The sequence below is a fragment of the Electrophorus electricus genome, chromosome 1 (assembly GCF_041902795.1).
Source record: "Electrophorus electricus isolate QZ-2024a chromosome 1, ASM4190279v1, whole genome shotgun sequence".
Taxonomy (NCBI): Eukaryota; Metazoa; Chordata; class Actinopteri; order Gymnotiformes; family Gymnotidae; genus Electrophorus; species Electrophorus electricus.
The window spans coordinates 34828016-34850801 of NC_137497.1; the positions used below are offsets into that span (position 1 = coordinate 34828016).

Consider the following 22786-nt stretch of genomic DNA (forward strand, 5'->3'; position numbering starts at 1 on the left):
ACAAAAAGATAATGACTTGGTCTTCCACCATTATTGAACCTACATGTCTATCCATTTAAAAAAAAATGTCCTTACACTGATGTGAATAAGACATTTATTACTTAGAATTCTTGTGTTCCCACCCCCATGACTAACAATTAAACTGGAACTGCTTTAAAGCAGTTAAGAGCTAGTTAAGACTGATTGTTGATAAAGGACGGTGAATTACCAGTAGCCCCTCACCAGGGAGAACATATTTGGCTTTCCTGTCTATACTATTCTTTGCATAGGTATCACGATATTAGAGGCAGTGACGTTATTGTGGCCACTTGAAAACGCTGTGCATTTTAAAAAGCTGCTTATTTTCCAGAGACCCAAAGCAGCCGTGCTGTAACAAGCACTCACACGCCCTGCTGGGTGGCGCTCCGATCCCGTGTCACAGTCCTCGATGCTGAGAGGGAGATGTAAACACAGAGACGCCAGAGCATGGCGCAAGGTGGCGTGACCCCAGAACTTTTCTCTCCCATCAAAAAAGTTTTAAATCGGGAAGTATGGAAATATTTCGGCTACAGATAAAAGGAAGGACAGGTGACCGCGGATGATTCGACATGCGTGGGACGCAGCAAAGTTAGCCATCACTAGCAATATGCTGGCACAACATTTTCACACTAATATTATGAAATATTTTTCTATCAAGAAAGTTTACTGTTCTGCATAATGATGCAATGATTTCTTTAATTTCTTAACACGTTCATGAAAAAAATATTGTCACAATGGCAGTAGTATGATATACAGTACATGTTTTTCTGAACCTAGTTATCCTGGGAAATGTTGACGGTAAGGTTCCGAAGTGAAATATATCCAAACATTGTAGTTTCCGTAGTTTCCACACCACTTCATTACAATTAGAATGATGGGGGGGGGGGGGGGGGGAAGGAGAAAGATTATAAAACATGATTGTTTAATTCATTGTATTTAATGTAATGGATTTAAAAAGAATGAATAAATTAATCCTTAAAATGTATTTACCTCATTGGTTTAAGACATGGTTATGAAATTACAGTTTATAATATTGAATAGCAATTAATGAAGAACTGATATGGTAACACTTGGAATATATTATTTATTAATTATAAAAAGCAATTAATTTGCATTATTCCATTAGGCAGTAATTATTATTTCAGTAAGGAAACCACAAAGAGATAATGTCTTTCTATTCAGGGGTTTGGGAGGCTGAGAAAGACTCATAGTGTGTACCAAAGTTAGGCAGCAACTCAGAGAAACCTCTCTCTCTCTCTCTCTCTCTCTCTGTGTGTGTGTGTGTGTGTGTGTGTGTGTGTGTGTGTGTGTGTGTGTGTACTTGTGCAGGGGGTGGGGGTATCACTGCCTTAACTGACCCCCTTGAATGGGCTCCGCGGAGACCAATTATTTCAGTGTATGTGAATGGAGATAAACATGTGTGCCCCTCTGCTACATCCTGATCATCATGTGAAAAACACACACCTTACACATGCCTACCCAGAAAGGCACACAGCCATTAACCTGCATGTGGGGGGGGGGACATGGATACGATGCTGAAGCTACTAAAAGCACTGTTGTTTATACTAAAAACAAATTGTTTACAGCAGTAAAGAGTGCCGGAAACCGACAGGAACGAGAAGAAGATTAGGATGGCCACATTCAAAACCAACTGAAAAAGCTCACTTAGCCAAGCCCATTCTCTCACTACAGCAAGTGCGCACTGAGAGAAAACCCTTATATAACCTGATATATCTTAGATAGTGCAGTGTGTTTTTGGTAAAACATTCCACTCATATGTGTCTGAAGTCCTTAAACTTTTATATACCTTTTATATATTTATAATATATTAATTTTTTTAGATGTCAGGGCTGCATTGGGGATTAAGGGTGGAGATGGTTGGGGGGGGGGGGGGGTATAAAGAGTGAATGCATCCGCTGCAGTGCTAGATACAAAATCCGCCACAGGCTTGGCGCCAGTGTTTACAGTGCCCATTCTTCCTGCACCCGAAGCCAGCAGAGCAATAACAAACAAATGGGGAGATGTTGGAATAAGTGAATCATTTTCTCCAGTAAAAAGCACTGGGCACTGGCTGAATATGAGGAATATTGCGTCCTGTGGGTCCCCGACGGTTTAGACCATTTTTATTGGGTATTACGGGGTGTTTGTGGGCTCCCTCATATAAAGGCGTTTACTGTCCAAATGACATATCGTGTGGGCGTGGTGTACGATGGCTCTCCATACACCAGCCATTACACTTTACGTTCCATTCAGCTGCCTGAAAACACTCAAAAGATGAGTAATTGATAGCTACTGCACAGGCAGATCAACAATAGGTTATATTTTCCCCTGACTGATGGCGAATAAAGAGACAGCCCCAACGTCGTGTGGCCCCATGCACCACAGCAGGATGTCAGTGCGGGATGCAGTCTGAACAACTTCCAAATCAATATTACCGCATAACTATTCCGAACTAACACAAGCAAATAAATTACAGGAAGGGCTTCCTGTCTGAGGAGGCTCCAGTCAAAGCCCCGCCCCCTTTCCACCCCAAATGCCTATACATGATTATGTTTTCCCGGGCTGCTTCAGAAGGATAAAGGCACTTTTGATTCAGGCGGACAGGATACAGGGCCGCTGCCGGTGAGATTTCTAATTAACGCGTGCACACGGCAGGCTGCCGTCACAGCTATTAATCATCTTTCCTTCCGCATCCCCCAAACTAGTGCTGGTTAGCTCAACCGTGCTCACCGGCCTGCTTTCGTGCGTTCCCGTCCTGGACTCCACCTTTACGGTCACTCCCGCTGCAGTCTGCCTCTGTCCCAGGGGATGCCTGTTAGAACAAACAAGCTACCTGTGATGGCGGCTCGCTGGCACCCATCAAACGCAGCAGCGACAACGGCACGCTCGTCTCGTGGATTATAATTAGCAGCTGGGATGCGAGTGGGGCTTCCTTGCGGCCCTCTGTGTTGCAGCCCAGGACTCTTTCGTGGCAAAGAACCACATGGGTGAATGGCAAAAAGGCATTTCTGGCTACCAGTACAGGCAGAGAGTGGCGTGGGCACAAATCATGCCAACACCTCATACTCTCCAACTTCCAAATCACCACCACAGGAGGGGAAATGCTTCCCAAACGCTTCTAAAACATGCTGGTCCAAACTCAACAGTCCTTGGTCCCAGTAACAACTATTCCCACACAGTGGACTCAGCCTGTCATATCATTCTGAAGCCCTTAATCAGTTCAATTAGCTGTATTTATAGCAAGGAAAACTGCTAAGAGTGTGTCCTCCCCGGGGAAAGCCATTCCACTGTCGCCTGGGAAGCCCTCAGTGCAACCGGAAGCGTGCCACTGCTCCTGCGACACGGCGAAGGTTCCCGCCACACCCGCCGAAAGCCCTAACCTCCACGTGGCATCCACAGCAAAGGGCACTGCCAGCGGGGCCATGAACGAGAGCAGCACTGTGTGAGGCAAAGCAGCCATTTCCCCAGGGCCCAGGACAGACAGCTTTGAGCAAAGATACAAGCAACGGAATGCGAGATCTTACCCACGGAGAGAGAGAGAGAGAGAGGGAGGGAGGGAGGGAGGGAGGGAGGGAGGGAGAGAGAGGGAGGCGGCGGGGGGTGGTGTCTAGGAAACCTCTTTCTTATCCATAGGGCTGGTGCAGCTGAGATATGCTTGAGGAGGCGGCGGGTGGAGGAGCATCTGGAGCGGTGGGGGTGCGGAGAGTGGAGGGGTCAGAGGCATCGGAGGCATGAAAGGGGCAGGGAGGGAAACACGACAGGGCAGACGGCGTGAATAACGGAGCGAGCGTAGGCACGAGGGAGTGAAGCGGCGCCGACCCAGGGAGCCTGGGCTAATCCCATACACACACACCACCACCCCACAGCCCTCCACCGAGATTTGCTACAGAAAGATCTGGAAAGCCACAAAAGAGCGCGAAGACAGGTCTCCCAGCTGTGCACTGGATGGAGAGAGCACGAGAACCCAGCCCATCTAATTTCCCGCCTTTCCACGCTCCTCCGGCACACTCTGCCACCGCCTCTGTGAGATTGGACAAGCGGGCCTGCCACACTTGTTATGTGAGGAGGAGGATGGTGAGGAGGGGCGCGGGAGCACTGGAGAGGTGCTCAGCTGGTTCATGAAAGGTGAAATGGATCTTTTATGTCAGTCTGGGACAGAGCAGCTATCATCTTACCTTCTCTTGCCCACATGGCACTGCTGGTATGGAAAACTAATGCTAGTGCATTAGACGAATATGGAGAATGTTGATGAAAAGCAGAGGGGAGACAGACTGACACACACACACACACACACACACACACACACACAGTCAATCTACTGATCTACTGGTTTGTAACACTATCAGGCAGGCAGAAATCACACAAAAGCATGAAGAACTACTAAACTACTGGCTAATTACTGAATAGCTACACAGGGAGGGCTAAAACCTGAAGCAGTTCATGACTGTTTGAATATTCATATAGTGTGCTGCCCCAAAACACATTTTAGCCAATTAAAATAGAAGTGTGACTATTTTGGTGGATGTGTTGGTCTTGCCTCATTAAATACTTGACCAACCATTTTGATCTCACAACTGGTGACAAAGCATGTCTGTGCGTGTGCATTAGTGTGTGGATGACAGGACAAAGGGTGCCTAAGGAAAAGAAAAAGAAGAAAAAGGGAAAGAAAGAACGAAAAAACGAACCGCAAAGGGACTTAAAACTTAACTCCTGCATCTATGCTTCAGAGGAGAGCCAACCAGCTGTGTCCCTCCCCTGTTCAATCATTAGACACTTTCATATGCTCTCTTCTTTCAAAGGCACGCACACACACGCACACACACACACACACACTGCTGTGTTATGGCTCTCATTCACCCTTATCAGATCAGTTACTCAGGGTTCGGGTGAAGGGAAAGTGTTACAGCACAGAGCGCTGGGTAATGCGCATCTGACGCTTTGGCCACGACGGCTAACCGGAACGCAGCGCCTGGGACAGTTACAGAAAGAGCGGAGGAGCCTGTGGCACAGCAAGAACAACCGAACTGAACACAAAATAAGAGCAAGAAAGAGAGAGAGAGTATGTGTGTGTGTAAGAGAGTGAGACAGTGGGAGGGACAGTGTGTGTGTGTGTAAGAGAGTGAGATAGTGGGGGGACAGTATGTATGTAAGAGAGTGAGATAGTGGGGGGAGAGTATGTATGTAAGAGAGTGAGATAGTGGGGGGTCGTATGTGTGTATGTAAGAGAGTGAGATAGTGGGGGGGCAGTATGTGTGTATGTAAGAGGGTGAGATAGTGGGAGGAACAGTGTGTGTGTGTGTAAGAGAGTGAGATAGTGGGGGGACAGTATGTGTGTATGTATGTATGTAAGAGAGTGAGATAGTGGGGGCAGTATGTGTGTATGTAAGAGAGTGAGATAATGGAGAAAGGAGGCATAGAGTATGAGACAGAGAGAACATGTGTGTGTGTGTGTATGTGTGTATTTAAGTGAGAGAGAATGGGGAAAAGGGGAGAGAATGTGTGTGAGATAGAATAGGGAAAAATACAAATGTGTGAGAGAGAGAACAGGGGAAAAACAGAACTGGGGCGGGGTGAGAGAATAAGAGGGAAAGAGGGAGAGAGAGAGGGAGAGAGAGAGAGAGAGAGGGAGAGAGAGAGAGGGACAGGCTGAGAATGTGAGAGGAAGAAAAGCTGAGAGAGAAGGAAACACAGCACCTCTCACTGCAAAATCTGTGGCAACATGTCACCTCCTGAGAGACAGTGAGTAACGCACTCCACAGTCATACACCCACCACACCTCTCACCATGGAATAAGCTTCTTCTTATTAACATGTGTACTGTCTTTATTGCTGTTACCTTTTAATATTTTTATTTTATTTAATTTTAATTGTTGTTCGTTTTTATTACTAGTTTGTTACATATGACAATTGCCATGTTCAGGTCCAAATTATTTGTACCTGGTGTAGTCCTGCCAATAAACAAAAAATAGAGAGAGAGAGAGAGAGAGAGAGAGAAAGAGAGAGAGAGAGACAGGCTGAGAGATGTAGTGAGAGAGTGAGACAAGTTGAGAGAGGTTAGTGGGAGTAAGAGAAGAGAGAGAGACAGGCTGAGAGAGGTTAGTGGGAGTAAGAGAAGAGAGACAGACAGACTGTGCTGTGTGCTGAGCACTCAGGCAGCAGTGAGCTCTCATCACGTGGGTGGGAAACCAGCTGAGTCACGCCTCGGCCCGGCGCTGCCTTGTCCGATCAGGCGGCAGCGAGCCGCCCCCTGGATCTCCTTATTAGCCCTTAGTGAGCAGCAGCGCGGGGGCCAGCGGCTGGGCACCGGGCCTCTGCTGCGTGTGGCTGGAGTTCACTGGGCAGGAGCAGTGCTTGTGCTACCTGCAGGCTCTCTTCAGTCACGGAGGAGCCCTCCTACACAGCAGGAAACCTACTGGGTGAGAGGGATGGGAGAACTCTTCAAATGTAGCCACACACACACACACACACACACACACACACACACACACACACACACACACACACACACACACACACACACATACTTGCTTTCTTCCTAGCAGTAGAGCTGGCCTTATCGGGACTCAGCCGCTATCTACAGTTTAGACAAGATAAGCATGCATTTGCATGCCCAATGAGGTTGTATGTGTTACATCTTGTGTGTGTGTGTGTGTGTGTCTGTGTGTGTTTGCACTCCTCACAGATTGTGGGGTGTGGAGGGGAACAGGGGTTCACAGCTGTTTGTGGACCCCACTGCACATGCTCCCTAGCCCAGGGATACATGCATGCTGCACACACACACACACACACACACACACACCACTTCCTGGCAGAGCAAAGCTGGCCAAGATCATGATGGGTCTTGGTTTCCAGACAAACCGTACATCAGTCATCAACCACAGCAGCCATTTCTGCACTGGCTGAAGCCAAAGCGCACCTGAGCCATTAAAGGCCCACTCCACCCAGTTACAGGGGAACGTGACGCGGGTTGTGTCCCCGAAGACCCTGACGGCCTTTCAACCTCAAGGCAGAAGCAGAGAGAGGGGCCAGTCGATGCCCCACCCACCGCCATCACAAAAGGTGATGCAGCATTAGGCCCATAAGAACCTCTTACCCATCACATTTCACTGTATTACCACCCTGGAGAGAGAGAGAGAGAGAGAGAGAGAGAGAGAGAGAGAGAGAGAGAGAGCGAGAGAGAGAGTGCGAGAATGTGAGAGAGAAAAAAGAGGTAGTGTGTGTGTGTATGAGAGAGAGAGAGAGAGAGAGAGAGAGAGAGAGAGAGAGAGAGTTGTGCCCCATTATAGCTGCTGGCAGGGAATTTTAGATCATTTTGAGCCATCAAACAACATACAGCAATAAGAGTCCAGAGTTACAAATTTGTGTGCCAATCACCATTGTAACTGTCCACTGACAGAGTGCAGCAGTGGAGAGGCAGCGGCAAACCCCACACGTGATCGCTCCTGAACCACGGCCCGCTAATGACGGGGACAAGCAAGAGTTTCACCCCCGCACTGATGTCGGACCGGCAGCTCCAAAAGCGCATCTATGGAAGTTTATTCCTGACCATGCCTGTCACCTGCTGAGAGCCAGGTGTCGGAGTGTGTGCCAATACGTGGAAACGTCCGCAGCAACCTGCAAACGTGCACACACAAGCACATGCACAAATATGCACACACACACACACACACACATATGCACACATGCACACGCGGGTGCGCATGGCTAACAGGTGCAGGGCAGGCATCCGTCGTAATAGGCTATCGCAGCACCCGAACCCTCAATCGTGAATCATAATCAGAGCGGATGGATCTGAATCTGATCAACAAATGTTTCTACATCTGTCCTCATCAGAAAACCTAATTATGCATAGTGCCCACAATGAGACAAGTAATGACTGTGTGTCAGCAAGTGCACGTGTGTGTGTGTGTGTGTGTGGGGGGGGGGGGGGGGGGGGGTGGAGGGGGTGTGTGCGCGAAGAACGGAGAGGATGAGCTCAAATGTTGCAGCGCTAACTAGAGTCCTTTAGTCAGTCAGATACAAAATGAAGGTCAATTTTCCCTTCAAGTTCAGCGCAGCAGAGTGTGTGTGTTTTTATGTACAGTACGCCGTACACTATGCAGCATGTCTGTTCGGCTCTGCTATACCGAGGAAGGGGCCCAGAGGAGCCAGCCTTATTCTTCACTTCTCTGCCCTGAGGCCGGTGGGGCAACCGGAAAATGTCACATCATAATTTAAATGTAAAGTCCAGTGACTGCCCTAAGCTCTCTCTCTCTCTCTCTCTCTCTCTCTCTCTCTCTCTCTCTCTCTCGCTCTCTCTCTTTCTCTCTGTCTGTTTGAGAGAGTCATGTCTTGAACCATGCTAACAGGCTCAACTGGGGCATCACACACTCACTCACACACACACACACACACACACACACACACACACACACAGCCAACCCAGCCCCCTTCTCCACCCCACAAACACACACTCAGACACGTTCACACGGATGCCCTGTCACACACCTTCACTCCACGTGTCAGTCTCTGGAGATTTTTGCCTTTTCTTCCCTAAACGTACACACACCCGCACACGCGCACGCACACACACACACACACACACACACACACACACACACACACACACACACACACACACACACACTCACCCACTCACCCCTCCACCTTCCCTCCATCACGCTTCCCTCCATCTCTCCTGCTTCACCTCTCCTCACCTCTGCCGCCCTTACGAAAGAGGCCTGCCAATTAAAGCTTAAAGCGGCCTAACTCTGTGGCCCCCTCGACCACGCCGCTGACCGCGCACCTCCACTGGCTCCACCCCTGCACAAAACAACGAGGGGTCTCCCATCAGGGGCGGCACAGCAGCTGGGCAAGGGCGCGCTCCTCGCGGGACCCGGCCAGGCATCTGCAGACTCCGCAGGCTCTTTCTTCCCAGGCTCGGGGAGACCATCAAGCCCCAAGCGCTGTATTAATCCCCCGCTGTGCACTAATCCCGCGGCACTGCCTGCGTCACCGCGCTTATCCAGCTCCAGCTTCTGTGTCCAATACGAGCTGAACAAATTACCGGTGAGTGGCATTTACGGCGTGAGTGGCAGAGTGTCCTTGACCAAGTCTGGCTGGCGACCTTTCTGCAGTGTGTGCTTCTGCACTGGGGGTGTGTCTGCATAGCCCACTGCCAGCCTCTAATAGGCCATTTTAATTGCTCTGCTGGAGGTAATAAGTCGGAGATGACCTTATGCTTCTTGATTGGTTGAACTAATCTTGTGGCAGAGTGCAGACACAAACCCTTTCATCCCTCTTTTCTCTCACTCAACCTTACCTCAGCTCATTTAGTTTTAATAATAAAACGTCTAATTCTATCTGAGGATATATAGGATATATATAGATATATACACATACACACACACACACACACACACACACACACACACACACACACACACACACACACACACACTACATATATATATGTTGTAAAAAGCAGAGGCACATAGTACAGGGGTGGTCTGTCCATCAGTGTCAGCTGATATCAGAACTGCAGACACAGTGGATAAGTCATCAGGACCGGGCTCGAGTCTAGCACATCTGTCTTCATCTGATCATGTGTGTGTGCGTGTGTGTGTGTTTTAGTGTGTGTGTTGCGCGCGCAGCAGTGATGAGGGAGACGCTGTGTGGATCTGTGGAGCTTCATCACACCGTGTGTGCTGCCTGCTCTGCTATGGTGTTCTGACTGGTTGAGGTTGACATGCACCGCAGGGAGTGTGAGTGCATGCGTGTGTGCATGCTTGCATGCATATGCATGTGTTGAGACTGGCCAGGATAAAAGGGAGTTAGGTTATGAGACATAAGCCAGCGTCATGGCTCATACACCCTATTTATGAGCCTTTCATCTCTCTCACAGTGACAGACACACTAAAAAAACCAAAGCTCTGATCTCTGTCTCTCACACACGCTTTCACTTTCTCTCACTCTTTCACTACCCCTCACACACACACACACACACACACACACACACACACACACACACACACACACACACACACACACACACACACACACACATATACACACATGCATATGTCTCAGCATTCAGGTCCATGGTTAAACACAGTAGTCTCACACAGTACCTACAGCCTCTAGCCAGGCAGCAGCTCCATTCCTAAATGAGTGCTGCATGTACCAGTGGCACACACACACACACACACACACACACACACACACACACACACACACACACACACACACACACACACACACAGACACAGCGTGAGAGGTATGGCGTGACGACCACACAGGCCAAGCACACAGGGGAAGCAGAATTCCATGGAGACTGTGCAGCGTGAATTGACATTCACCCTGGCGAATAACCCCACGCAACACTAAAAGAAGCAGCAGAAAGCGCAAAAATCAGCACCGTGGCTGGTGGAAGCTAATGAGAGGCGTTTGTTAGTGCAGGCGGCTCGATTGTGTGACATTTTCACGATGGCGCTATAAACGCAGCGCCGTTGCCGCGGCTTTCCTTGAATGCATATGAAGGGTTTAAATACAGTGGAACTGGAATTCCTAGGTCAGGCCCAGCCACACGCCTGCTTCCCTGCTCTCAGACGCATGTGCTAATTGAGGTTTTACGTGATCAGGAGTCCTCGTCAGTACTGCTAGGGCAGTGCTATGTTAACACTCCAACACACCCCAAGCACACACACACACACACCCTTCTCTTGCCCTTTTGGATGTACTGCTTTAACCCAGAGCTGAACAATATTGTTGGTTAATTGCAATATTTTTATTTTGCAATATTAATGCGTTGCACAAATGCTATAATATGCAAACCTGTCTGACAAGTTGTGCAGTTGTTTTGATGAATTCACATATGTAAATAAACTGAGTCTAAATAACAGCACCCAGTCTTCTGATGTCACACCAAAGGTTTTAACACCAAAGGTTTACCAGTGTGTTTTAACATCAAAGGTTTACCAATGTGTTTTCACTGTTTTTTTGTGTTTTCAAGTTCATTTTTTTTAGTATTATCATACATCGAGATAATTTACAATCATATAACATCATAAAATACATTCAGGCAGAGTCGTGGCATGAATAATTAGAATAAGTCCTCGCCCAGTGATGCTTGCGCTACCATCTTTTGATCTTCTCCCCACTCAGCCCTCATACCCTGCCGGATGGTGCTCAGACATGATTGCATGTGCATTTGCGCGTGGCGAATTGGCTTCAGATCTAATTTGGTCCATAATGCTTTGCCTCGCGTGAGGGAAATGCATCCCCACTCATACACACACCATGGCTCCGAGAGGCTTAAAGCAGACAGGTCCAGACGGCCCCGGCCTGCCCCGAGTGGCCACTGTCTGCCGGTACCCACCCCCCACCCCCACCCCCGGTAGGCTGGGCAGAAGCCTGGATCTGCCCCACAGGCAGACAACTTCACACAGGTGTGCCGCCATTCCCCAGTAGGGAAGGGAATTCTACAGATTCCGCAGTTTCTGCCACACTGTCTTCACCTGCATTGTCTTCCAATTCAGACTCCAAGGCATTTTTTTCCTTCATAGGAATGTCACAAGCACTGAAATCTTTGCTCAGTTAGTACCTTGGTGTGGAGATTCAGCAGGTGTACAATGGAGAATCTTTTTTTTTTTTTTTTTTTCAGAGCGATTTTTCAGGTGATTTGGCATGGTGCATTACCGCACCGGTGCTCCTGGCGCTAAGCCATTATCCTGTTTAAATAATAACGCACGTGCCTTTGACTGATGGCGAGGAGGGGCAGGCAGCTCTGCCTTTGCCCGCTCGTCTCCCCGGGCTCCCGTGTCAGTGTTTAGCGTGGAGAGTGGCCCTGCGCAGGTGGAGAGCATGCACAAGGCACGGGGCCCACTGCCAGAGCAGGTGTTCCAGGAAAGCTTCCTGGGTGCAGCAAATCCTGTTAGTACACACACACACACACAATAAATACACGCACCCACACACACACTAGCTCACACACGTTCACACATGGATGCACATAGGCAGCACACAAATTCAACAACATTGTCTAACAACATTGTTCTCTAGATGAGGACGACCTGTGAGAGGATGACCCTCTGTACATGAGACAGCCTACCCACAATACATGAGACAGTCCATCTGATGCACACGAGCACAACACACTCTTCTACCAGGCTTGGAAACAAAAACATCCACAAAAGAAATGAAGTTCATACAGATGACATAAAGGATCATTTAAGCACTTAATAGTTATTGTTTAATAATCTCCACGGCCACTAAAGATTAAGATTTGCTGATGATTGCTGATGAGTACAGTAAAACAGAATGCCCTCAAGATTTAATGAAACATGTCAAACATATAGTGACATATTCTCCTTGTGATTCTTTTTTTTCTTAAATAAAATAAAAGTCTGAATTCAGGACAAAAACAGCCTGGGAACTGCTGCCTAGGTGTAAATCCAAAATAACTCTTTTCTATTTTGGAAAGTTTCATACATTTGCACGATATCAACAGTGCACAACTGCAGTTGGGGAAGAGCCTGAGAGTTGAGGCATGTGAAAAGCATTAAAAGCTGCTTCACGTAATGGAAATCCTCAGTGCTCAGAGTCAGCAATGCTGTGATTAAGTATTTAGTACCAGTATTGGCCCTTTAAAAAAGGTGTAAAAGACCAGGGCTCTATGCAGCACCTCAATGTCAATGACAATTCAGCCTAAAAGCTCTCTGCTCCCCTGAAACCCAACGGCTTGCGCTGATTCCTTTAATAGTAAATTACTGTGAGATAGCAGTGATGTGCTAGTGGTTACTAAGTGAAGGTACTGTAGCACCAGCCCTAGACGACCCCATTATCACATAAAAGTGACAGTTTCAGTTCTCATCCTGTCTGTCTATCTGTCTGTCTCTCTCTCTCTCTCTCTCTCTCTATCTCTCTCACACACACACTCACAAAAGAAGAGAGAGACAGAGAGAAAAAGAACTCAGCTGTATTTTCGGAGGGAGACAGCATGAATGACAAACACGCGTGTTTTACTATTGCTATTGGTCTCTCCCAAGGAGAGAGAGAGAGAGAGAGAGAGAGAGAGGAAGTGAGTGTGTGAGAGAGTGAGAGTAAATGTGTGTGTGGGAGAGAGAGAATGAGTGAGAGAGTGAGAGTAAAGGAGAAGGAGAGGGGCTGGAGTGAGGAGGAGTCAGTACATGTATTCCTTTCCCCTCAATTCTTGGGGATTGATTACAATGCAGTCCTTAAATAAGCAGATGTAAGATTTAGCAGTTACTAGGAATGTGCGCCATTCAAAGAACTCGCCAGACACACCCAGAGTGTCATGAGACACACCCAGAGTGTCATGAGACACACCCAGAGTGTCATGACGGGGTGTTCCGGAATGCTCTGTACTTCATAGCTAGTTTTTAAACTCAGTGGGTAGAGGAGCAAAAGAAATGATGTCTCTTGATTCATGAAAGGTTACTCCGTCACTTAGAATATTTGAGATTTCATGGGGGAAAGAACTGAAGTGGACAGAAAGGCTTGATGTCTGCGTGCAGACGGCATAAATGTGGTGGAGAGATTGAAGCCAACAGTGCCAGGTTTCTGCAGAGCATGACATTCTGAGTGAAATCTGCACCTCAGTGTGAGCACTGCCTAATTGTATTAGGAAATTATATATGTATGTATGTATGTATTTATGTATGTATATATATAACACATACATACATGCGTATGTATATATATATATATATATATATATATATATATGTTAGTGAGGTAGCTGATGATTTGAACATATAGCCAAACCGGATCAACTGAACTGCTAGACGGATAACAAATGATACCGATGAGCAATAGTAAACAATAGTAAAAATGATGGAAAAAGGTGACAGTTAATGAATAATAACTTCACACCACAGCACCACCCGCAATAATCTACTCCACTCCACCGCTTAGCCAGACTCATCACAGGAGGATTTCTTTCTTTCTTGGCGTACGTGTGAACCCACCCTTAGGACTCTGCTTAAAGGCCGATATATGATCCTATTTCAGCATGCTGCTCTGCTGCTTTGTTTTTTGGGTTGTTTTTTTTTTTTGCCACCAGTCAACTGTCACATGTGAAGCACCAAATGATTTATTGTCAAATTTGTGTCACAAATTACAGCATCTCACTTGCATTTGTCAAGCAAAACCAGTGAGAATACAAATCTTCTATAGCACATCCAGTAAAGGCATATGGCATCTTATTTCACGCCTTGCAAATAACACTCTGGCAGGGCCCAAGCCAACATCACAGGAGCCCTGACACAGAACGTAACTTAAGAGTGAGAACTTTTCTCCTCACTGGAGGAACATTTACAGCATTCTGCCAACTCTTTTATCCAAAGCTTACATTTGAGTACAAATTGAGCATTAAGGGCCTTGCTCAGGGGACCAATAGTGGGAGCTTGGGGTGGGGCTTGAACTAGCAACTTTCAGATCACTAGGCTAATACCGTAACTGTTGAGCTACCTCTGCCCAAACAAGGGCCCTCTCTTTGGAGACAGATGTGTCTGCTTCCCCTCCCAGTTCCATGGAAAGTGGCTCAGGGACCAAGCTGGTGCCTGGGTCACCATGTTGGACCAGGAGTGGTATAATAACTGCTAACGGGTCATTTCTATATCACATGGCAAAATACATTTACATAGATATGTCATCTCACATATTGTTATTAAAGATTATATATATTATTTGCCATAGATCACTGTCCAAACACAGTCACAACACGTGGGGTGGAGCAGGCACCTGTCACACTGGCCAATGTAACCCCATCCTGTTAGAGGAAATTAAAAGGGTAAATCGATATTACACAGGAACGCAGCATTTTAGTTTCTATTGCTAGAGCATGAGCAAGCTTGAGTCAGTGAAGCTTCTGTTTCCCTGGCCGACAGGGAAGGACTTATCATTTCAGTCCCTCTAGACTTTGCGTATTGTTTTTCATTAGAAGCCAGGAAGAATCATCTTTCCTGTAGGGCATCTGTGAACGGGGAGCACAGAGCAGGAAGACGCAGGTAAGAGAATGTTCTCAGCGTTTCTCCATGGCCAGTCTCGCTCTTTCTCTCCAATACAAACACACACACACACACACACACACACACACACACACACACACACACACACACACACACCCAGACTCAAGTGTCACTGCACTGCAGAACTCCTTAATAATTGAACATCATTATTCTGCTTTTTGAGGAAGCCTAAGATGCCAGCCTATTCTGACAGCCCTATACCAGGTATGGAATGTGATTATGAATATGAATATGAATGTGACTGTGTAAGTGTGTGTGTGAGTGTGTGTGTGTGTGTGTAAGTAAGTGTGTGTGTGTGTGTGTGTGTGTGTGTGTGTCTGTGTGTGCGTTTGTGTGTGCATAAGTGGAACTCAAGTTCAAAGCCGTCAGCATTCCTGCAAACTAAATTAACAGACCTTTGAAAGACGTAACTCCCCCCTTCACTAAAGGGTCTTTTTCTCCTAAAGCAAAATTTCAGACCCACCCAGGCATGAGCAAGGGCAAGGCACTAAATAGTGATGACAGCTACGATCAGCTATGTATGGATGTTTGGAATTGCTTAAAGGACATTTACTCATGACTGACTGACTCATGAACGCTCCATGTGGCCTCTTGCTGGGGTGGTGGGTGTGGCCTGATTTAGTTCATAGTGACTTTGCTAATTGGCTGGGGTGGGGGCTGTGGCCTGCTTCAGTGCTTTACTGGAGTGTACTGGCAGAGCATGGAGAACCGGTGCTTTGCACAGACATGCCACCACTCCCGCCAGCCAAGCTCCACCCACAGTAATGCAGAAACGCTGCTAATTCAATTACTGTGTGTGGGTGTGTGGGAGTGTGTGTATGGGAGGGCTCAGCTGGTGCTTCTTCTTGCAAAAGATGTGTATATGTGAATTGGGGGGGGCGGGATTTCAGGGCTAGAGCCGAGGCCTGCTCCTCTCATACACTCTCACACACCTGCACCCGCATATATCACACCCCCTGCCCCCAAAAACACAAGAACATGCTTTAGAAGTCCAGAGGTACCACTGCTCACTAGCACAAGACACTCGTTTCATGCCTGACTGAATCTTAATGATATACATTAGTATATACACCCTTATATTGAAAATAGCAGCTAGAAAAGCAAAAAATAAAAATGGGTCCAATTCACACACACACACACACACACACACACACACACACACACACACACACACACACACACACACATATACACATCCACACACACATACACACACAAATGCTTGGCTCCTTACCTTAAGCTGCTCATGCTGCCACCAGTCTCAGATCCCAGTTTACATCGCTCAAGCTGGGTGGCAACAATCTGCCGCTCTGCCTCTAGCTCCCGAGTCAGCCTCTCAAACTGCAGCTCCTGACAGACAGACAGACAGACAGAGGGGCTTAGATGTATGCAACATGTAACATGCAGTGCCAGGGAGCCCCATTAGAAAGGCATCAGAGCCAGGGAACAGCTTCCCCTGTAGAGCAGCCGACAGCAAAGTGCCATTTAAACGCCTCTGTGATTCATGAGTACTTGAAAAGAAATTTGCAATGACTGACTTCCTTATTGAATGACAACATATTATCATAACACATAAATCTCTAGACCATAAACTACCTACACCACAGTCTCTGACACAAACCAGTCACAGCATTTTTCTGGGGGGGGGGGGGTGCATGGGGGGCATTTAAAAGTACATTCAAACTCTGTTACAGCAGCAACTGGTTTCTTCACTGCAGTTAAAATGACATATATGAGAGGAAGGGGCTAATTTGATATGATACATTTTCTGCTCCAGAGAGGGGCATCCATAGCGTTTGCCTGAACAAAATGCGCAGGCTGTAAATCAGGCAGGAAGATCTCTGGACAGCCCGCAGTGGTGATAATCATCACGGGTGCCTCAGCTGGGACAAAAAAGTGCATCATGGGCTTCAGTAATAGTCCATTCTGCGACCGGACAGCTGAGATGATTGCTTAGCCTGTCCTCTAGTCTGCCTCTGCTCTAGGCAGACAGCTATGAGTGCCCCTATCCCCGAGAGATCCCTCCCAGGCTGGGCATTGCGTCAGGAGAGTCCCACCACTGGCATCCCCTCCGAAAGCCTTCAAGGGACTCTTCATCCCACCACCATACTGCCTGTCACTTTTATTTAAAAAATGGGCTTTTTCTCCACAGTAAGAGGCAGGGCTCTGCATTTGTAGGCTGCTGGCAGGTGGAGTGTGATCAATGCAGGAGGGGGGATATCCAGCCACGCACGCGCACCTGCCTCATCAATCTGGGCTGTCTTCTACCCCCAGAATGCCTCTCGGTCCCGCTCACGACACCTGCCTTCTCTGTTGGCGAGCGTGTAGGTCAGCTGTGAGCTCCACCTCTCGTCACCTCTTCATTAAACCCCACCCCTTCCAACCCGCCCTCCTGGACACGTCGAGGTGCGCGGCTGGAAACTTTCGCTGCATGGCAAACAGATATATTCCCGCTTGTACTTGCATGCTGGCGAGAGACACACTGCCTTCAGTGCTTGTGTTTATGTATTGCAAGGCCTCCGAGCGGAAATCGATGTGGAACAAACAGCTCTGGAGGGGCAGGTGGGTGGGTGGGGGGTAACAATGCCTCTGTTCTTTGCAACACAAACTGCCTGTCAGGGCATCCATAAAAAACAGTCTAGATAAGACTCACTTCTTCCCAAAAGCAGCCCTGCGAGGTATGCGTGGCTTCTTTTCACTCATACACAACACTTGTACCATCGTGGGAGCCAGGAGACTAAAGTTGCCTAACTCCAGGGCTGGAAGCACTCTCGGAGTGCTTTGCTAACATGGTGGCAGCCTCACCGGAGAAGCCCTGTGGATCCCTTGCGGACTCCGGTTCTGATGTCGCCACTAGCCCTGTCCTTCATTGTCGCCTTCCACGCAAAATTCCTGCGCTGGTCTGAGCTGCAGCCAGCCCAGCCTGCCTGCTCCCAGCCACGCACAACAGCTGCTCAGCCAGGCACAAAGGTCTCCATGGCAACAGGGAATCCAGTGCCACCCTCCACCCCCACCCCACTCTCCCATCGGCATTGAGCTAACAACGTTTCATAAAAAAAGAGGGCCCTTCCCACCGACCTTTCATACAAAATCGAGAGGTATCTGCAACGTTGAGTTATCCAACCCTCGCGGAGTGCAGCAAATGAGAAGCTGCAGGAAGAGATGGAGACGTTGATTAAAAAAAAAACAAAAAAAAACTGTTCTGCAGTTGTATTTAGAGACACAAGCAAAATTAAACAAACCCTGAATTATTGCCACAGCGATTCCATAGCAACTGTTCTGTTCAGCAAAAAAGGAAAAAGTGTATATTTCTTCTTCGAGTGCCCACATGTGCAAAGAAAATGCCATTAAGGTTGGCCACTCTCCGGGCAAGATGATACTGATGAAACTTCCCTGTCACTGCGTGGAAGACAGTGGCTCCGTGCTGGAGCTATTCAGCACAGCGCTGGCAGCTCCACTTACGCTCCCTGGGGGATGATGGGTGTCGGTGTTGCCTGACGAACTTTCCTGTGGACCCTATGAGACAGTGGCCACGTTTTCTGCATGGCTGAATGAACATTTGAATCTCTCAGGTGTCACCACAATAGCCCAGGTACGCGCATGCGCGCACACACACACACAAGCACACACACACACACACACACACGCACACACACACACACACACACACACACACACACGCACACACACACACACACGCACACACGCACACACGCACACACAAGCACACACACACACACACACACACACACACACACACAGTTTAAGTCACTCAGCTCAAAGCGCTCATTTTGTCCCACGCTGTAGAGCTAAAGACAGGAAAATGGTGTGCTACAGGTTTTTTCTCGCCCCGTTCCCGTTTTGTGCACTGCCTTCACGTCTCAGGAAAAGGCCGGGTGTCTGGGTAACCGGATGGCACCTCAGGGAACGGCCATTTGAGTTTTACAGCAAAGGAGTTTATTTTCTGTTCCCTTTCGTGTTAGCTGGCTAATAAAACAGACCTAAGGGTTACGATCAGGCCAGCGCCAAGGAGGTTTGAAGAGAAAGGGAACCTCATATATTGTCTAAATGGATATCATACCCATTATTTATTATGATTCATAAGAAAAGATGGGTGTGTGGACAAATACAGGCCTTACTGTAGACTATAACTAGCTAAAGCACTGATTACAGGCTAATGTTAAAATCCAAAGGGTACCAGAGCAGGGGATGAGAGCTTTTTCCTGAGGCCAGCCAATGAGGACTACCACGGCTGCGCTGGATATTTATTAGCACATTTGCGAGAATGAACAAATCTTTTTTCTGGTGAGAGCGTTCATTACTCTGGAGTTTTTAGCGTGCATTTGGATGGAAGGTTACATAATGAAAGTGTTGGGGTGAGGATGTGAAGCGTGTGTGTCTTGCAAAAGAAGCAGACCCATGTGGCAAAGCACATGGGCAAGCAACGGGCAGGTCCATGGGGCAAAGCAACATGGGAATATGGGCAAGCAACGGGCAGGTCCATGGGGCAAAGCAACATGGGAATATGGGCAAGCAACGGGCAGGTCCATGGAGCAAAGCAACATGGGAATATGGGCAAGCAACGGGCAGGTCCATGGGGCAAAGCAACATGGGAATATGGGAAAGCAATGGGCAGGTCCATGGAGCAAAGCAACATGGGAATATGGGCAAGCAACGGGCAGGTCCATAGGGCAAAGCAACATGGGAGTGTTGTGTAATCACCTAGTAAGGGGGGAGGGACCAGTACCATGGGGAACACCTGCCACCAGGTTATACTTATAAAGCAGCTCTGAGAATATACAACAAATGACCTGAAAATGAACCGAAAATGCTAAGACATTCCTCGGATAAAGTATCATATACTGTATACTTTAAAGTTCTTGTGAAAAATACATCAAAGACATTGTCTAGAATTTCTATTCAAACCATTTCAGGCGTGTCAGTTTAACCATGCTCTTTTTACTTTTGAAGTGGGAGCCATGGCACACAGCTGAAGACAATTTCTGCACGGAGAGCCCCTCGCTCCTTGAGCCGGCTGTTGTGAGTATACGGAGAAAGTAGAATCTATATTCTATGATGAATGACCTAATTAAGTCAGTTTAAAAGCGAGCCCTCAGACCCTTTACCTGGGCTCCCAGATTTAAGATGGCTGGCTGGATTCCCGAGAGCCAGACTATGTTGTGTGCATTTTGAGTTTCTCCTTGCTTTGTTACTAGTAGTACCTGATAATTATGGAATCTAGGCAACGCCTTTGAGCAGGTAGTAGTCGGAGAACAGAGCGATGTCCTCGTATGATAGTGGGTTTATTTTTGTATAATATTCTAGTGTACCCAGCAAGAGCAGAGCTTGCAATTTTATATGAGTGAGTCTAGATAGCCTACATACAGTCTTCAAACACTGCTTTTTAATAACAAATAACTAAACAAATACACAAGAGTGTAGAAAAAAAAAACAATATATAGCTCAGCAATCACGCAATAAAATTGTTGCTATGATAACAAGGGTATATGAATGATGACAAGGGTATATGAACTTTAAAGTGTTTATATCATCTTGTTGTTCAACCAAAATGTGTTTAGAGCGATAACAAACAGTAGTTGGACATGTTTAATGTATTGAAAATACACTGCACGATTCCATGGAAACCTTTAGCCTAATACGAGCTGCGTAATCTTTGGAAGCAGCACGTTTGTAGCTATTTGAACTTTTAGCGAGCAAAAGTTGGAATGAAAATGACCAGAAATTGTGTATAACTTATTTATTAGATGTAACATGATACATTTTGGTTTTACAATACTGCTTTGTGGGGACGTCTCTGTATAGCTGGCCGTGAGTGCACAGCAAGCACTGAAGGTCTGCTACAGTTCCCCAGAGGAGGGAGGAGTCTCACAGTGGACAATTACCCAGCACCTACTAACACCCTGGCCCGCATATCCCAGTCTCCGCATGCCTCTGAACTGTTTTTCCCTCTGTTCGTCTCTCCACCTCATCTCTCACTCTTTTCCTCTCGCCATCATCCCCTGTCTCTTTAGTAAAAGAAGGACAATGCACATCTTACCAAATTACATCTTATTAATACGCAATTAATGTAACGTAGGGGCACAAGAGAAGCTTTCCCTCCAAAGGACGAGAGCTGCTCCTGCAGCCCATGCTGTCCTCGGTCTGGAAAAGCAAATGTGTCTTCTGAAGTGAAAACAGTACACAAAAGCCCGAGGAAACGTCTGAGCGAGGTTATCAGTGGGGCCCAGTGGTCACTAATAATGAGTTTTCCTAACACTGGCCGCGCGGTGACATATCACCCTGTCGGGTTTTGACTCTGAAACATCCGTGCTTCAGGTACACGGAGCAAACAACAACAACAAGACAAAGAGTTCGTGCCCTTACAAGTTTAGATTGGGAGCTCGGTAGAAATATCACCTTGAAATGTCACCGCTTAAATGCCACCCCAGCTCAGAGCTGTTTTCCACGGGAGCCATCGAGTGAGTGGCTAACTATGAAATGTGTTTCTGGGCTCCTGAGCGGTGCAGCAGAATTGTGCACCTTATCAGTGGGAGAAGCTCAGTCTCGCTCATACCAGAGCCATCTGTGACCAGGAGTCTGAGAGGGCAGCACTCAGGGAGGGAGGTGTGACATGCATCTTCATGCATAAGGAGAGAATGGATAGTGCTATCCTCTGAGCGTGTATCCTCTAGCTGGAAAAGATGCGGTGATTGGCTGGATGTGCCCTAGAGGAAGCATGTGACAGCCTTTGCCCTCTCTGACTGGCAGCTGTTGTGTGAAAGGTGAGAATTATCTAATGGGTGGGATTTGGCTAGGACTAAAATAGGGGAATTTTTTTTTTGGTGGCATCATTAACTTAACGATGGAGGCAGACTTGAATCCTCGATGGATGCCCGCCATTGTGCCGTTATTAAACATTGCTCCAGGGACACAATCTTAGGCGTCGTACGATCGCCCGGCCGGCCCGACAAAGGGACGTCAAATCTGTAAAGCCAGCAGGAGTGCGGCAGCGACTCAAAGGACCACAAGCTCGGCCGTGCCGGAATGCAGGACAGCAGAAGGCTTCTGGAGCGGGGGCTCATTCCGGGCACTGAACGAGACCGGTATGGGAATAAGCTTTGAAGCTCTGTGCTAGCCGAGCTCTGGTGGCAGGATCGGAACAGCAGCACCCTCCTGCTGCTGCTTTAGCGCGCTTGACACCCATGCCATGAAAGACCCGCCGATGAACACTCACGATACAAACAGTTATAAAATGCGGTAGTTATTTGAATGTTTAGCCAGAAGAGCTACACACACATCCTTGAGGCCATGTGATGGGCTCTTTCTGTTTCTCCTTCCTAGAAGTCCAACTGAAGGCAGGAGTCTAATAAAGGCTTTCACACAAGTACTTCAGCCCCAGTGTGATCTGAGAGGATGAGTTGTGAATATCGCGGTCTGATAGTATATGGCAGCTGTTTTCAGAGCAGTAAAAACCATAGGGATGTTAACAGAATGTGGCATGATCTGTCCTGACACTGTGTGACAAACCTCTCATCACCGAAAGCCAGGATTGAATCCGTTCCACTCAATGCAACTCACAGAAACACACACACACACACACGTGCAAGCAAACACACAACACTTTCACCCTAAACACGTTGCCTCTTATGTTCAGCCGTCCTCGCGGCTGAACTGCCACACCAAGCGTGAGGAAAAGGGATGACACTTCAAAGCAGCACGTTCGGTTGCGAGAAATGCACA

The 22786-nt window shown here is 47.6% G+C and overlaps 1 protein-coding gene across 6 annotated transcripts in view; it reads right to left on the reverse strand.

Annotated features, from left to right (window-relative positions):
* Positions 1-22786, reverse strand: part of ctnnd2a (catenin (cadherin-associated protein), delta 2a) — a 186434-nt gene that overhangs the window by 116918 nt on the left and 46730 nt on the right. For all 6 annotated transcript variants that reach the window (XM_081717028.1, XM_081717046.1, XM_027004434.3 and 3 more), the window contains one exon: positions 16281-16396. In XM_081717028.1, coding sequence (XP_081573154.1) covers positions 16281-16396 — 116 coding nt within the window. The remainder of the gene's footprint in view (positions 1-16280; positions 16397-22786) is intronic.